Raw genomic sequence first — 16,288 nt, 5'->3', positions numbered from 1 at the left:
CAGCCCCAGGTGTATATATGTGTTGGGGGGTGGGGAAGCAGCCAGTTGTGCTCCTCTGCATGTCATCCTCTCCCTGCCATTGGGCCTGCTGGGCCTTGGAGATGTCACGCCATGGTGGCAATGTGGTGTCCCCGTTCCTGGCTCGCTGTAGGTTCACCTGCAGCAGAGGGGCAGGCTTCCAGGGGCCCTATGCATGCCTTTGTGTCTCTGTCGGCCTGGACTCTGATTGTTCCGCTCTCTTCCAGTGGGGGCTGTGTTTCTGTATTCCTCTGTGTGCTGTGTTGTCTGTCTCTCCACCACTTCGAGTCTCTGGGCTGAAAAACCTGGTTCTCAGCTGGGTGACTTGGCTGCCTTTTTTTTTCTCTGTGCAGGGTATCTGGACTTCATGGCTTCTTTCTGCGTACATGTGTCTCTGTCTTCATGCTGTGTGTATCGTGGTCTCAGGCTTTGGGTCATGATGTCCCAATCATACTGTTGGTAGAGGCCTCCCCTTTGTCCTCCTGCTATGTCCCTGCAGTCCCCACCTCCCCCTCATCAGTTGCCTGGCCGTGGCAGTGCCCAGAAGGTCTGGGGATGGTGGTGGAGGAGCTCTGGGGGGAGGTTGGGCCTACAGGGCTGTCCCGCCCAGAACAGGTGGGCCTGTGATCCGGTTGACAGCTGCATTGCACATCTCCTGCTTCCCCTGGCCCTTGCCACCCTCACATAGGCTTGCATCCGTGTCTGGGCATGTGCAGTAGGCCACTTGGTTTAGTGACAGGGAGCAGGCCTTGATTTCCATGCCTTTACCTGGCAGCTGAGTGACAGCCCACTGTGCTTTTACAGAGAGGAGGCTGGGAAAGGCGGTGTTGCAGCGTCAGCTTCTGTGCGCGAGTTACCACGCTCTCTGTGCCATTAGGGCCGGCACCAGCCCTGCCTCCCTTAGGAGGCCTGCCTGCCCATGACCCTCGCTGCTGGGCCTGGCAGGGCTGAGCCGGAGGAATGGTTGGGGAGGGTGGCCATGCTGGCCAGGGCTGAGCTCTCAGGGAGCTCCTTATCCAGGAGGGAGACAGACGAAGACAAACAGCCTCACTGAGGTAAAATAAGGATGGACACTGGAGACCCAGAGAAAGAGAGAGAAAGAGAGAGCTAGAGAGAGCTGCCTGCTCCCCATCTCCCTGCTTTCATTGTACTGTGAGGGAGGTATTATTCATTCCATTTCAAAACGGAAAATGTGGAAACCCGGGGTGGTTCAGTGACCACCCAAGTCACACAGCTGGCAAGGCCCGAGCCAGGGGCCCTGTGGCCTGCAGGTGGCTGGTCCTTTTCAGCGAGAACTGCAGGTGCTCGGGCTCCAAGACAGCGTGAGGTGGCCGAAGTGACTGGACCCCACTCTGCTGGTCAGTGGCTGGTGTCACCTCTCTGACTTGACTCCCTTGCCTGTGAAGTGGAGATGTCAGTACTGTGTCAGGGCTGTGAGTGGGGCTGAAATGAGGCCATATCTGTGAAGTGCTGCGATGTCCCTGGGGGCATCTGGGCTCCCCATCCTAGGGTGGACTCAGCTGGTGCTATGTCCTACTGGAAGCTGCCCTGGTTTTCTGAAGGCCTCAGAATCACTGAGGATAGAGTGGCTATAGCTGGGGACTCTGAGGCAGGGCCCTGCACCTCCTCACCCATCAGAACACAGGGCTCCTCCCCTCCCCCTCCCTCTGAGTTGCTGTGTAGGAGCCCACTTTTCTGAGTGTGCCATACTGTAGGACAGGCCTGACTTCTGAGTCCCTGGGTCAGAGGGATGGGAACCTGAGGTGGGCATGCCATGCGTCAAGGGGTATACAGTGGCTGGATCTGGCAGGCTGCACAGGCCTGGGGCTCAGGTCCACTCAGCAGACACAGACCCTGGGCACAACAGTGACCAGAGCAGCCCCACTGGGGAGGGACTGGAAGGATGCCACAGACATGGACACCCACTCTAACATTGTCATGTGCAAAGAGCATGCACTCAGACCAGCAGCCCTTGGTGGTGGAGCCTGAGACAGGCTCCAGGCAAATGCTCTGACCAAGGTGAGGCCTGAGAGGGAGAGGGGAGAATAAGAGACGTGAGGCCCAGAGGAGTAAGAGCCTTGCTCAGGACCACTGCAGGGGCGTAGAGCAGACCTGAAGTAGAGTCCCTGCCCAGGAGGGGAGGCTGTTGGACTTGGTACCATCTGGAAAGGCTGCCTGGAGGAGGATTGGACTAGAGGCATAGGAACGGGTGGCAAGGGGCAGTAGGCATGCTGAGTCCCAGGGAGAGGGACACAGAATGGGCATCCTCAGGCTGCTTCCAGCAAAGCCTCCCCACAGAATAGGGGCTGCCCTGGCAGGGATGCATACCCTGTCCCTGGGGCTGTGGGTGCCGAGCCCCCTTAAGGACTCTATAATGGAGATCGTCAAATCCTTAGGATGAAAGCATCAGTGCCCGGAGTCTCCTTTTCCCCATTCTGAAAATGCAAGGAATAATAACATCTACCCGACAGGGTAGTCAGAAGGAAGAAATAATACATACTGCTCAGAATAGTGCCTGGCACGGAGTAGAGCTCGGTCAACCTTTTTTACTGAGAATTGGGATCCATCTTGTCTGAGAGTGGCTAAACCCTTCCGCTGCCCCACACATGACCTTGGCCCTGACTTCGCTTGGGCTACCTCTTTTTCATCTATAGCAAGAGATAACAGTTGTCGGTCTCAGAGATGGTATGAAGCCCAACCAGGTGGCATGTTCAGAGTTGGCAGCTGGAATGGGGGTTGGCCTGGAGGCATAATCCTCTGCAAATGGGGGAGTTTATGGATTTTTTGAGTCCTTTTCAGGAGCACAACAGGGGATCCAAGAAGTAAACAGATTTCCAGATCTGCCAGCAGCCATGAGGGTGGGAGAGGAGCAAGGGGTGCCTCTGGGAAGGTGGTAATTGAGATGCAGGGGGAGGGTGTCCCTGCAGTCGGAGATGTGAGCAAAGACCTGGGAGAGTGGAGGTCCAAGGTGCTTTGGGGTAACAGCCAGCTGCCCTGGGTGGTAGTGGGGGCAGGTCTTGGAGGCCAGGGAGAAGGTGTGGAGAGGCCCTCTGGGCCCATGTGCCTGCAGGGTCTGAGGGGAACAAGGCACTGCTCACCCTCTGCCTTCTGCTCCCCCAGGATATGCGGAAGCACGTGACCATGACCCTGCTGGACACGGAGCAGTCATACGTGGAGTCGCTGCGCACCCTGATGCAGGTGAGGCTTGAGGCTGGCCCAGCAGCCTTTCTGAGTCTAGGAGGCTCTCAGATATGCAGGAACAATGCATTTGTGGACAGGGGACCTGACCAGAGAGGAGAGGACCCTGGGACACATCACCCCACCGTAGGAAACCTGCCATGTGACTGCCGCAGAGGAAGAATCAGGGAAGAATGTGCAGGGGCCATAATGAGGCCCGATGGGCCACTTGGGCAGGTGCTCCCTCCTGCTGCCCTTCCTCCTCCCCTAGCAGCCTGGGTCTGAGCTTAGGTCTGTGAATCCCCTCTGGTGCACCACCCCCTCTTTTATTCATTGACTGGGAAAATATTTTTTGACTGAAGTTAAATGTTGAGCACCTGCTGTATACCAGGCCTTGTTCCAGGTCAGGAAATTCAGGGGTGAGTAAGAGACAAGCCCTTGCCCCAGGAGCTCACAGTCCTATTGGGGACATAGATGAATATATGTGGGCCCTCTTAAAGCACCGAGGGGGCACCTGTTAGGTGTGGTGTCAGGGAATTTTCCCTGGAGGAGGTGCTGGCTTCCTCCTGACCTGGCGTCTCAGCAGCAGGTCAGCATGCGCAGCGTCGGGTGAGGAGAAGTGAGGAGAGGCTGGGCCCTTTAGGAGTTCTGTGTGGCCAGTGCCAAGCACAAGGGGTTGGTCCTGCGGTGACACCTGGGAGCCAGCAGGGGCCGCATAGGGAGGGCCTTGAATTCCAGGAGGAAGGGCCCTGGAGAGTCAATGGAGGGCTGTGATTGAGGGTGGTATGTAGCCTGCCTGACTCATGCTTTAGAAGTCCGTCCGACTGCCCGGAAGGTGGGTAGCAGAAGAGGAGGCCAAGGCCACTGAGGTCAGGCAGGTGAGGGGAGGCCAATACCAGGGCAGAGGCTGTAGGGAAGGGGAGCTGGGGACAGGCATTTAGGAAGTGGACTGGTCAGGCCAGACATGGTAACCGGTTGGCTATGGAGGCAAGGTGGGAAAGCCCAGGATGATGCGTAGATGGTGGGGCCCTAGAGGAGCCCTGTCTGGAAATGGTGGGGTGAGGTGGTGCCCCCAGGTTCAGATATGTGGGCCTGGAAACACCCAGGCGCTAGATGCACTTGCAGGTCTGGGGCCCAGGATAGAAAGCATGGATCTGAGCTGAAGTGAGGCCAGGAGGGGTTTGCTCAAGTCACCTGGGTGGAGTGAGCAAAAAGTAGAAGGCAGAGCCCTGGAAATATCCAAAATAATCATTTATCCACTCCACAAATCTGCAACGAGGTCCTTCTGCACGCCAGACAGTATTCTCTGGGGGTGTTCAGCAGTGAGCATGAGTGATGGGGTCCTGTGTCCTGGAGCTCACAGTCTGTGGCAGAGACTGGCTGTAACCAGACAGACAGACCAACGTGAGGACAAACGGCGATGCAAATGTGCACCAAGAGTGTACACTTGACAACAGAACATTGGTCAGCCTTAAAAAGGAAGGACATTCTGACATACGCCACAACATGGATGAACCTTGAAGACGTTCTGCTAAATGAAACGAGCCCGTCACAAGAGGACAAATGTTGTAATGATCTCACTTACATGAGGTACCTAGAGTAGCCAAATTCATAGAGAAAGTAGGTGGGTGCCAGGGGCTGGGGAAGTGGGGAGTTTGTGTTTAATGGTGGACAGTTTCAGTTTGGGAGGATGAAAATGTTCTGGAGATGGATGGCCGTGATGGTTTCATAACAGTGTGGATGTATTTAATGGGAGTATACTGAGCTGAACACTTAAAAAATGATTAAAGTGACAAATTTTATATAGCTATTTTACCACAGAAAAATACATTGCTTTTATATATTTTAAAAAACGCACAAAGAGATGAGAACACAGAATGGGGGCCTCCCCTGGTGTCAGGGGCTGGGGAGAGCTCTGAGGTTGGGATGTGTACCTGAGACCTGAAGCGTGGGTAGGACGTAAGCAGGGGCAGCGGGGAATCGTCGCAGACACAGAGTATGGAGGGACAGAGGCTGGGAGACTGGAGGGTGGGACAGGTGGGGACAGAGAGGGAGCCTGTGTGGCTGCCAGGCAAGGAGCTGGCCTTTACTGTGAGCATAGAGGAGTCACAGGAGGGGCGCAGTGAGAGCTCCATCTTTAAGAGATGGCCCTGGCTACCAAGCAGAACCGGATGTGCGGGGATCGTGGGCTCCTGTTGCCCCCTGGGTGGAGGCGAAGGCACTGGGGTCAGGCAGTTCAGGTGAGGCACTTGCCTCCCTGCTGGGTGATGCTGTCCTCCTCACCTCACTTCTCTCAGCCTCCGTGGTTTTGTCTGCGAAATGTAACCAATCATACTGTTCTTCTGGAAAACAATGATGAGAAAGAACAGATGGTGAGGCCACCCCTGCCTCGTTCACAGACAGCAGGCAGGGTCTGGGTGTGTCTTTCTACCTCTGAATCTCCCAGCTGGGGAAGGGCTGCATGTGTGGAGGCTTGCAGGACCTGCGGGTACAAAGCTGATTCTGAGGAAGCCACACAGCATGTTGGGTGGAGATGGGCCAGAGAGTGTCAGCTGAGTTCGAGGACTGTCACTCGGGGCAGCCCAAGTGTGCTGAGAGGACTGTAGTTCTGGCCCAGGGGTCAGGAGCACAGCTTTGGAGCCAGGCTGCCAGTATTCAAACATGACACTACTTTTTGGCCAGCCAGTGACCTGGAGCAAGTTATATACCAGTTTGTGCCTCAATTTCTCATCTGTAGAATAGGGGTAATAATAGTACCTGCCTTGAATGCAGATTATAAGAGAGATGCATATATCATTTAGCATTCTGCATGTGGGCCTGTGTGTGTGAGTGCATGCATATAAAACCACATTTAATCCTAGTATTAACCTTGCAGGGTAGATATTACAATCCCCTTCCTCATACGAGGAAGTTGAGGCTCAGAGAGGTAAGGAAACCTGCCCACCATCTAGTAAGTAGTATCCTAGTCTGTTTGGGCTGCTGTAACAAAAACTCCATAGACTGGGTGAATTACACAAATAGAAATTTACTTCTCATAGCTTTGGAGGCTCAGAAGTCCAAGATCAAGGTGCTGGCAGATTTGGTGTCCAGTGAGAACCCACTTCCTGGCTCAGAGACAGCTGTCTTCTTGCTGTGTCCTCCTTGGTGGCGGGGCTGAGGGAGCACCCTGGGGCCTCTCTTGTCAGGACACTAATCCCATTCATGAGGGCTCCACCTGCATAATCTACTCACCTCCCAAAGGCTTCACCTCCAAATGCCAGCACAATGGGGATTACGTTTCAACGTACGGATTTTGGGGGGACACAAACTAGTGGTCATACTGAGAGCTGACATTATTGAGTGCTTACTACATGCACTTTACAAAAGTGAATTCATATAGATAGACCTCACTTGTAACCCCCATTTCACAGATGGTAAAAATGAGGCACAGAGCAGTAGGCAGCTTGTTCAAGAGCACAGAGCCAGGACGTGCCATGACCTGGGTTGTATTCCTGTCAGTCTGCTCCCTCTCGCCCGCTGGTCTACACTGCCTGACGTATAGGTGGTTTTCCAGCTGAGAGTAGGCTCCACAGCCCTGTTCGCTCCCAGTGACCACTGCCACCTACACTGGTTTATTCCTGTGAGCCACTTGTTAAATACCAAGGTTAACAGCCAGAAGGAGGTGGGATTTGAACCCAGGGACTAAGGCTGCACCCAATCCTCAGTGTCAGCCTCACCCTTTGAGTCATTGTTCAACCCCCAGATTCCCATTTAACAAACTCCGCCTTTCCCTGACTGAGCCCCCTTGTCCTAGCTCTCCTGACCCTCTATTTTCCCCCACAGCACTTACTGCCTTCTAACGTACATTATTCATGGTGTTTATTTTCTGCCTCCCTCCGCCGAATTGTCAGCTTCACCTGCACGGGGACATTTGTCTGCCCACCATGCACCCGGTGCTTAGAGGCCAGGCGCAGTAGGTGCTCAGCGAGTAAGTGCAGGTGTTGGCTCCTAGCAGGTTCTGCACTGGGTTCTCAGGCACCATTTATTCTTTCCTCCCATGGGTGCCTGCTTCTCCGTGGGGCGCTGGGACACGGGGGTGAGCAGTTTAGCTTCTGCTCCTTGAAACAGACCCTGGCACAGAGAAGGCGCTGGCTCAGCAGGCGCAGCTGTGAGGAGGAGGCTGCCTGCCTGGCTCCTCACCATCACCCCCTGGCCTTTTCAGAGACCCAGATCAGGCGAGAGGATTGCGTTTTACTTCTTCAAGCTTGTTTTAGAAAACAAGCCAGATTTTTTAAATGTTTAATATAAATGTTACTGCAATGTTGGGTATACTTTGTCAGCCTGTTCTTCAGCGTGTAGTTACAGTTTGGGCCAATAGAGGGCCGCCTCACCGTCAGCGCCCCAGGTGCCGAGCAGGGCTGTTTATGCTCAGGACACACTACTGACTGCAGATTGTAGGTGGAAAATAGCTTTAATCAAAGACTGACCAGCAGATCTGAAAAGTGTGAAGACAGTTTTTGGCCTCCCCTGCTCCTCCCTGATTAATTTTCCCCACAGTTGTTTTCATCCTTTAATTTACCACAGGATTTCCATGATTCTTTTAAGTGTATTTTTTTTTTGTAGTTGATACACAATATTGTGTTGTTTTCAACTAAACAACACAGTGGTTCAACAGTTACAAACATTATTAAATTCTAACCCCCATAGTGCAGATACTATCTGTCAACATAGGAAGATGTTACAGAATCATTGACTATATTCTCCATGCTGTACTTCCATCCCCATGACCAACTTAATATACTGATTGAGAATTTTTGTGCCCCTTTGTCCCCTTCACCCACCCCACCCACCCACCCCTCTGCTCCCCCTTGGTAACGCAGTCACTTCTCAGCGTCTCTGAATCCACTGCTGTTCTTTTCATTTTGTTTTGTTTTGTTTACAGATTCCACATATAAGCAAAATCATATGGTATTTGTCTTTCTCCACCTGGCTTATTTCACTTTACATGATACCCTCTAGGTCCATCCATGCTGTTGCAATTAGCAGCATTTCCTTCTTTTTCATGGCTGAATAGTATTTTGTTGTGTGTCTATGCACCTCATCTCTGTATCCATTCATTTATTGTTGGGCACTTTGGTTGCTTCCATATCCCACAATCTAAGACACCTTGTTCTAACATCTCTGAGATCCAGATCCATCATATAATTGATGACATAATCACTTAATTGGCAGCAAGTTTTATTCTTAAAGAAAAATAATATGCATCTTAGATTTGATGAATGAGGTTTATTTTTATTTATTTTTCTTATTTATGTGTTTGATCTGACTAAATTGTAAGCTCTACTAGGGCAGGGATTTTGATCTGTCTTGTTTCACTGCTGCCTCCCAGTTCTTAGTGCCTGGCACGTCGTGAGAGCTCAGTAAAATACTCACTGAATTAGTGTGCGTATGTCTCCCAGGAGCCCACCCTTGCTTTCCTCACTCCAAGCTCTGTTTGCTCACACATCAACAAGCCTTTCCCGATTCCCCTCACCCCGTCTTGTGCCAGGCCCTGGGCTCTGCAATAAAGGGCACAGGGATAGGTCTTCCCATCTCCCTCCTAGAACCCTGAGTCTAACAGGGTAGGCCAGGAGGCATGGCCACTGAGCTGTGGGCCTGGGAGATTCATGTGTGCACACATGCCGGTGGGTTGGGATGCTGTCTCTCCAAGGGACCCGCGCTGACCCCATGGGCCCCGCAGGGGTACATGCAGCCGCTGAAGCAGCCAGAGAACTCCTTGCTGTGTGACCCATCGCTGGTCGACGAGATCTTTGACCAGATCCCCGAGCTGCTGGAACACCACGAGCAGTTCCTGGAGCAGGTGCGGCACTGTGTGCAGACCTGGCATGCCCAGCAGAAGGTGGGAGACCTGCTTGTCCAGTCGGTGAGTAACCCTCCTGCCTACTGCTGCTGCCCCCACAAGTTCGGGCCCCTCCTGGAAGGGGCTGGCTATGGCCGTGGACCCCTCACCCTATCCACCTCACTTCTGCTGGACAGATTCTGATCCCAGATCCAACTCCAGAACTTGAGCAGACACTGGCACTGACCCTAACCCCACCAGACACTGACCCTAATTCTGGACCCAGCTCCAGTTGCTGGCACTGACCTGACCCTAGTCCTGACCCTGAGCTGTTGCTGACCCTCAGATGGCCTCTAGCTGGCCTCTAGCTCCCCTTCATCCCCCTGAGGCCAGACCTCAGGTGGATGCTGGTACTGACCTCAGCCCCTACCTTGACTAGCTCTTTTCTCCATCAGGCATTTTAAAAAGCTGTTTGTTATGTGCTAGACATCACTCTAAATATATGGTATGTCTCAACAACTCTAGAAGGAAGGTGTGGTTATGCCTGAGCTTAAAATTGGTGACTGCAGCATAGAAAGAGTAACCTGATCAAAGCCATGGTCAATAAGTGGTGGAGGATTCAACCCCAGCAGGTCAGCTCCAGTGCCCACGGTCCACCCAGTGGTCCTCCCTCTGCACCGCCCGGCCTTGGCCTGTGAGCCTTTCAAGACCCTACAGTAGGGACTGGGACCTTACAAGACATACTGAGTTTTGCTATAAAAGCAAAACTAATAAACATTTCATTAAATGACTATGGGAACATATCATGCCATTTTCTCTCATTGTTAAATCTAGTATTCATTTTAAAAAATGTAATTACATTTGAAAAAACTAAAGTTACATTTTGTTATTTTGCCAAATTCCCAAGAATATATGATGATGCTAAATCATAGCCAAACACAAACTAAATGGTTTTACTCAGAGCCAAATTATTATTTAATTTTTAAAAATTAAGGTATCATTGGTATATAATCTTATGAAGGTTTCATGTGAGTAACATTGTGGTTTCAACATTCACCCATATTATCAAGTCTCCCCCACACCCCATTGCAGTCACTGTCCATCAGCACAGTAAGATGCTAGAGTCATTACTTGTCTTCTCCGTCAGAGCCAAATAATTTCAAAAGCAAAATTGTAAAAATTATTCTAAAAATTGTACTAACAAAAAAAAAATCATACCTATTTATGTGGGATGTAGGTGTGTTTTCATGTGTTGGTGATGATGTCGGTGGATCTTGGGCCTAAGAAGGTCTTAGAAGGTCTCTTGCTGAGCTGGAAACGATATGCGAACCTTGGCGTGGAGGTGATGGGACTCCGGCCTGAGTGCTGACATCCTCAGGCTGTCACCACCCTCAGTGTCCCTGGGCTCCACCCCTGCCTGGACCTCGACACTGACCATGGGCTGCAGTGGAAGCCGGCCCCCAGCGAGGGGTCAGCATAGGGTGCTGCGTCCCAGGATAGGGGGAGCTGGGGGCAGGCTGTCTTCTTCCCTGAGCTGCTTCCCCCTGTGCCCTGGGGTGCACCTGGGGTGGGGAAGGGACAATTGGTGCCTTAGAGACACAGGAGCTTGGAGGCCCGGAGGCAGAACCACGTGTCACCTAGTCCATTCACGGTGTCACTGGGACAGGAACCAGGGTGTCCCAACTGCAGCCAGGGCTTCTAACTGAGAATTTCCATGTTTAGTCCAGCTGTCAGCTGGCCAGCGGGTATTAGCCACCTACTGTGCACCCTGCCCAGAGCCTGGGAGCACCTGTGGTCTTAGAGACTTGTCCTGGGGGATGAAGGGGAGCTAGAGGCCAGGAAGAGCTCCAGGAAGTAGAGTTCCTGTAGGTATAGGAAGAGTCCTAGTCAAGGCAGGGAGTGCCTCCCAGAGGAGGCAGAACGAGCTGGGCGGTGAGGGTGAGTGAGATTTGTGGTGGGGTCCGAGGATGGGGTGGGGGCGAGGGGGCTGTCCTGGTGGAGGGAATTACATGACTGAGGGAATTACTCAGAGGACAGTGAGGAGGCAGAATAGGAGCTGGGCCGTGAGGGTGGGTGAAATTTGTGGCAGTGGGGTTGTGGCGGGGGAGACTTCTTGGGGTTGGACACCGAGGGATGGAAATGCCCACTTGGAGGTGAGAGGGCCTGGTGTTAGCTCACAGGACACATCCAGGCACATATGTGTACATGTACACACAAGCACATGCAAATAAGATCCATGTACGTGCACATGCACACACCTAATCACATGGGAGCACATGCCCGATCCCTGAGAGACCATACCATTTCCAGTAGGAGGCAACGATGTTAGCTGGTGAGTCAGTGGAAACCAGGACAGGGTGGGGCAGGGTAGAGGACCCTTTGAGGGTCCCCAACCTGCCTCTTCACCCGCAGTTCTCCAAGGATGTCCTGGTCAACATCTATTCTGCCTACATTGATAACTTTCTCAATGCCAAGGATGCTGTGCGTGTGGCTAAGGAGGCGAGACCTGCTTTTCTCAAGTTCCTGGAGGTACTGTGGCTAAGGTGGTGGGTGGAGACCACCTTCGCCTTGGGCAAGCTTTGGGGACCCCAGGAACTCCTAGTCTGAGCACCACAGCCATCCCTTGTGGGCCAGCCTCTGTCCTCAGGCTGAGCTGGAGGGCCTTGCTGGGGACCCACCCCTGGACATCCCTTTCTTGCATGTTATTCCTCACATGGGTGTCCACCCGCCCTTTTGGGTTTTAGCAAAGCATGCGTGAGAACAAGGAGAAGCAGGCACTATCGGACCTCATGATTAAGCCTGTGCAGCGGATCCCACGCTACGAGCTTCTGGTGAAGGTAGGCATGGGGCTGGGTGGGCTGGCAGACAAGGCCTGGAGGCATGTGGGGATGCACGGGGCTCTGAGGCCCTCGCCTGGTCAAGCCTGGCGTTAGGGTCCCCAGGGGTCAGGTAGAAACAGAAGTCCTCTTTGGAGTCCACTCACAGTCCCTCCTGTTCCAGCAGTCAGTGTGGGGCCCCAGCGACTGGCAGGGGCAGCTAACCAGGGGTCTGATCCCCATTCCCACCCCAGGACCTCCTGAAGCACACGCCTGAGGACCACCCAGACCACCCACTCCTGCTGGATGCACAGCGGAACATCAAGCAGGTGGCTGAACGCATCAACAAGGGTGTGCGGAGTGCCGAGGAGGCAGAGCGACGTGCCCGCGTGCTGCAGGAGATTGAGGCTCACATTGAAGGCATGGAGGATGTGAGTGCCCCCCCACCTGGCCTGTGTCCACATCTGCAGCCACCTGGAATCATGGCTGTGTCCACATTCACAGTGGTGTCTGCAGTGCGTTTGCGTCCAGCATCTACCAGCACCTCCAGCCGTCTGTCTGTGTCCGTGTTCTGCTCGTCTGTCCCTGGCCTGTATCTGCCCCTGACAGCACAGCGTCAGGAGGGATGTTGCTCCACTAGCCTGGCCTGGGGAGTGGGGCAAGGGGTCACCAGGCCTGGGAGGGGATGGGATTAATAATTAGCCTTCAAGGTGCCTCGTCCCTCCTGCCCCACAGCTCCAGGCCCCTCTGCGGCGGTTCCTGAGACAGGAGATGGTCATTGAAGTGGTAAGAAGTGCCTGGTGTCTGCCCACCTGCCCCACCTCCCCACTTGGTTCACACACCTCTACTCATACCTTCTGCTCATCAGGCTCCCTGCTCCTCCACCCCCACAGGAGCCCAGAGTCGAGTCCCAACTCTGCCTCTGCCTCTGGGCTTCTGGGAGGGAGCCCTCACCCACCCTGGCTCTCCCCTCCGGCACTGTGGGCAGGAGGGCGGGCCTCTGGGCCTAAATGCTGCCTTGGGCCCCACAGAAGGCAGTCGGTGGCAAGAAGGACCGGTCCCTCTTCCTGTTCACCGACCTCATTGTCTGCACCACGCTGAAGCGGAAGTCGGGCTCCTTGCGGCGCAGCTCCATGAGCCTGTGAGTGGCCGGGCAGGGCTAGGGGGCCGGGCAGTGGGGAGCAGTTGTCTGTCCCTGGGCCCCACATCCCCGCCCGGGCCAGAGCAGCCCCCTGGCTCCCCACAGGTACACAGCAGCCAGCGTCATTGACACGGCCAGCAAGTACAAGCTGCTCTGGAAGCTGCCGCTGGAAGACGCAGACATCATCAAAGGTGGGGCTGGCTCAGGCCTGCCAGGGGTTCTGGGTGTCAGGGTCTTCCTCCGAGAAGCCCTCCTGGAGGCTTTGAGCTGTGGCCAGGCTGGCTGCATATCCATCTGTGTTTCTGTTTTGGGTCCTCACTGTCCTGCCCAGTACATAGGGGATGGCGTGCAGGATCTGGTTTGCCCTCACAGAGCCAGAGCAGGACCTGCCCATGCAGACACCTCCTCCCCTCCCAGGGCAGGCACCTAGCCTATGGTGGCAGGTGGGACCAGGCTAGGGGGTGCAGGGAGCAAAGGCGTTCCAGCGATGAGCCACTGAGTCACCTCACCGCACAGACTCATTCCAGTGCCTCCCGTTGGAGGACGGCTCCTGTTGTGGTCCAGCGGCTTGTGCTCACAGGGAACGGAGACATAGGTCTGTGCAAGCAGAAGTCTGCTTGAAAAGATCTGAGTTGTTCAGGGCTGAGACTGTCAGGAGCTGAGGTGGCTTCAAAGAGCTGCCCTTCCTGCTGTGTGTGTCTGTCTGTCTGTCACTCTCTGGCCCTCCTGTCTCTGTGTCGGCCTGATCGCACTGTTCTCAGCTTTCTCTGCTCCCTCGTAATTCCCGTGATCTGTCATGGCCTTCTCTGCATCACAGCCATTGTCCCGAGATGCCCCAGGACCCGCATTCACCTTCCCAAGTGGGGTGGCTCGTCTGGGATTGTGGTGTGGGCACTGTGGGGCCAGCAGGCAGTTCAGGCCCAGCCTCTGTCCCCAGGCTCACCTGAGGTGGACCCAGGGGTGAGGAAGGGGCTCTCTCGTCCCCAGGGTGGCCCAGGCCTGCCCCACATGGGCCCCTGTGTAGGAAGACGAGCTGATCACTGGTCCAGTTCTTCTCATCTCACTAGAGGACAGGCCGGTTGACAAAATGACTACCTTTAGGTCAGGTGTCCACTCCTGGTCTAATCAGCTACAGCCAGAGTGGGGCAGGGTCATGTGGGAGAAAATGAGGCTGCCCAAGCAGAGAGCATTGTGAGCGGACAGTTTCCCTCTGAAGGCGTGTATGATACCACAGGCCCTGGCTTTCCTAGTACACTTACTGCGGTTTGTCTGCCCATCCATGGGCCGCTGCTCCAGGGTGTACACCCCCAGCCAGGCAGTCCAGAGTGTGGGGGACGCTGAGCTGGGCATCTGCCAAGGGGTGCAGCTACTTGGCTGTGGTCAGGTACAGGACAGGACAGAGAAATCCAGGGCACCAGCCTATTACTCCCTTGTCCTGGGGGGAATCGAGTCCCTTGGTCAGCAGGTTTGACTGCCTGAGGCTCTTGCCTGCCCGGCTGACTCCCCTGGGGGAGGCCATGCCACTGGAGCAGCCTGGTGTCAGCTGGAGCCTGCAGAAGCCACAGAGCTGTCTGCTCTGTTCTCTGTGCTCATCCAGGGTGATCTGCTCTTCCTGCTGTGTGTCTTTGCCAGGTGGTTCTGAGTCTAGCCCAGTCCCCGCTCTCAGGCCCGGGGTTTCTCTGTGAGCTGCCTGGTGACTTTGTTCCAGGCCTTGGGTTTACAAGCTCTCAGTTTGTCAGGCTCCTCCCCTACCCGTCTGCAGGCTGTGAGGGGTGGGGAAGGGCATCTGTCTCTGGAGCTGCCCGTGCCTTCCTCTGTCCCCTCCAGGGGCATCCCAAGCCACCAATCGGGAGAACATCCAGAAGGCTATCAGCCGCCTAGACGAGGACCTGACCACCCTGGGCCAAATGAGCAAGCTCTCCGAGAGCCTCGGTTTCCCTCACCAGGTCCGCACCCCAGGCCCGAGGTGGGAGTGGGGCAGTGGGGGTTCCCCGGCTCTATCTGAGGAGAGACAACAGCCTTCCATTTGCCTGAGAGAGAGGACATCCCTGTCACTCACCTGAGGGCAGAAATACAGCCTCACCCCATCTGAGGGAAGTAATTTGTTCCAGGCCTGAGGGTACAGACACAGTTCCATCTCCGGCTGAGGGAGGAAAGACATTTTGTCTACGATTGGGTCGGTGGGGGGACCAGGGCTACCTCTTGGTCTAAGTGGGGAGACAGTCCTATTTTCAGTCTGAGGGGAGAAGCAGGTCCCCATTCCCATCCCCAGGGCAGGAGCAGACTGGGGAGATGTGCGGCCCTGAGACCCCCTCCCTGCAGAGCCTGGACGACGCACTGCGGGACCTGTCGGCTGCCATGCACCGGGACCTGTCGGAGAAGCAGGCGCTGTGCTATGCGCTTTCCTTCCCCCCTACCAAGCTGGAGCTGTGCACCACACGGCCTGAGGGCACCGACTCCTTCATCTTTGAGTTCCCCCACCCTGACGCCCGCCTTGGCTTTGAGCAGGCCTTTGACGAGGCCAAGAGGAAGCTGGGTGAGCCAGGGCCTATGCTGGCAGTGACCTCCCAGAACATGCAAGTAGTAGGAAGTGGGTGGCACCTGGCATCTGTCTGTGATATTATGGGCCAGAAATCCTGAGACTAGCATGTCCTATGCTCAGTCCCTGCTGGTGGAAAGGTGGGCTGACTTCTGCAAAAAAATGCAGGACTTCCCCAGAGCCTCCCTGCCAGGGAAGGAATTCCATAAATTGGGTCAGCTTTGGGGGCTGGGTCCCTATCATGAGAGTGGATAGCCAGGACTCCCCACATCCCTCCCCATATACTCTGAGCAGGCCTGGATCAAGGAAAGCTATGGATCAGGGTCCATGGCATAAAGATCCTTAGAGACTCTGAGTCTACCTCCTGCATTGTACAGATGGGAAAATTTAGGCCAGGGACAAGGAAGGAGCAACCCACAGCCACCTTACTCTCCCCTCAAGAAACCCTGAGGGGCAGGGGAGGAAAGGAAATGGGCAAGGTCAGACCGGGATGAGGCAGGTACTAAGCAGTGTCTGTCTGTCCATCCATCTGCACTACAGCATCCAGCAAAAGCTGTCTAGACCCTGAGTTCCTGAAGGCCATCCCCATCATGAAAACCCGCAGCGGCATGCAGGTATATATGCACCTGGGTCAGCTGGCACCTGGCCATGTGCGTCTGTTTTATCTGCATTGTGCAGTTGCTCCCTGTGTCTGAGTGTATGGCTCTGTGCATATGGATGCATGTATATGGGTGTGTTCATGCATGTCTCTATCTGCATGTGAACAAAAGGAGACTAAC

At 54.6% G+C, this 16,288-nt stretch overlaps 1 protein-coding gene across 1 annotated transcript in view; it reads left to right on the top strand.

Moving 5' to 3' along the window:
* The window catches only part of ARHGEF17 (Rho guanine nucleotide exchange factor 17), a 54,224-nt gene that overhangs the window by 31,768 nt on the left and 6,168 nt on the right, over positions 1 to 16,288 (top strand). Inside the window, exons 2-12 of the mRNA XM_036888600.2 lie at positions 3,139 to 3,216; positions 8,915 to 9,097; positions 11,426 to 11,542; positions 11,758 to 11,850; positions 12,084 to 12,260; positions 12,565 to 12,615; positions 12,861 to 12,970; positions 13,076 to 13,161; positions 14,798 to 14,916; positions 15,293 to 15,506; positions 16,050 to 16,123. Of these exons, the coding sequence (XP_036744495.2) occupies positions 3,139 to 3,216; positions 8,915 to 9,097; positions 11,426 to 11,542; positions 11,758 to 11,850; positions 12,084 to 12,260; positions 12,565 to 12,615; positions 12,861 to 12,970; positions 13,076 to 13,161; positions 14,798 to 14,916; positions 15,293 to 15,506; positions 16,050 to 16,123 (1,302 nt within the window). The remainder of the gene's footprint in view (positions 1 to 3,138; positions 3,217 to 8,914; positions 9,098 to 11,425; positions 11,543 to 11,757; positions 11,851 to 12,083; positions 12,261 to 12,564; positions 12,616 to 12,860; positions 12,971 to 13,075; positions 13,162 to 14,797; positions 14,917 to 15,292; positions 15,507 to 16,049; positions 16,124 to 16,288) is intronic.

Source organism: Manis pentadactyla, chromosome 9 (genome assembly GCF_030020395.1).
Source record: "Manis pentadactyla isolate mManPen7 chromosome 9, mManPen7.hap1, whole genome shotgun sequence".
Classification (NCBI taxonomy): Eukaryota; Metazoa; Chordata; class Mammalia; order Pholidota; family Manidae; genus Manis; species Manis pentadactyla.
The sequence above is the reverse complement of the archived record's forward strand: the minus strand, read 5'-3'. Positions and strand labels throughout refer to the sequence as shown.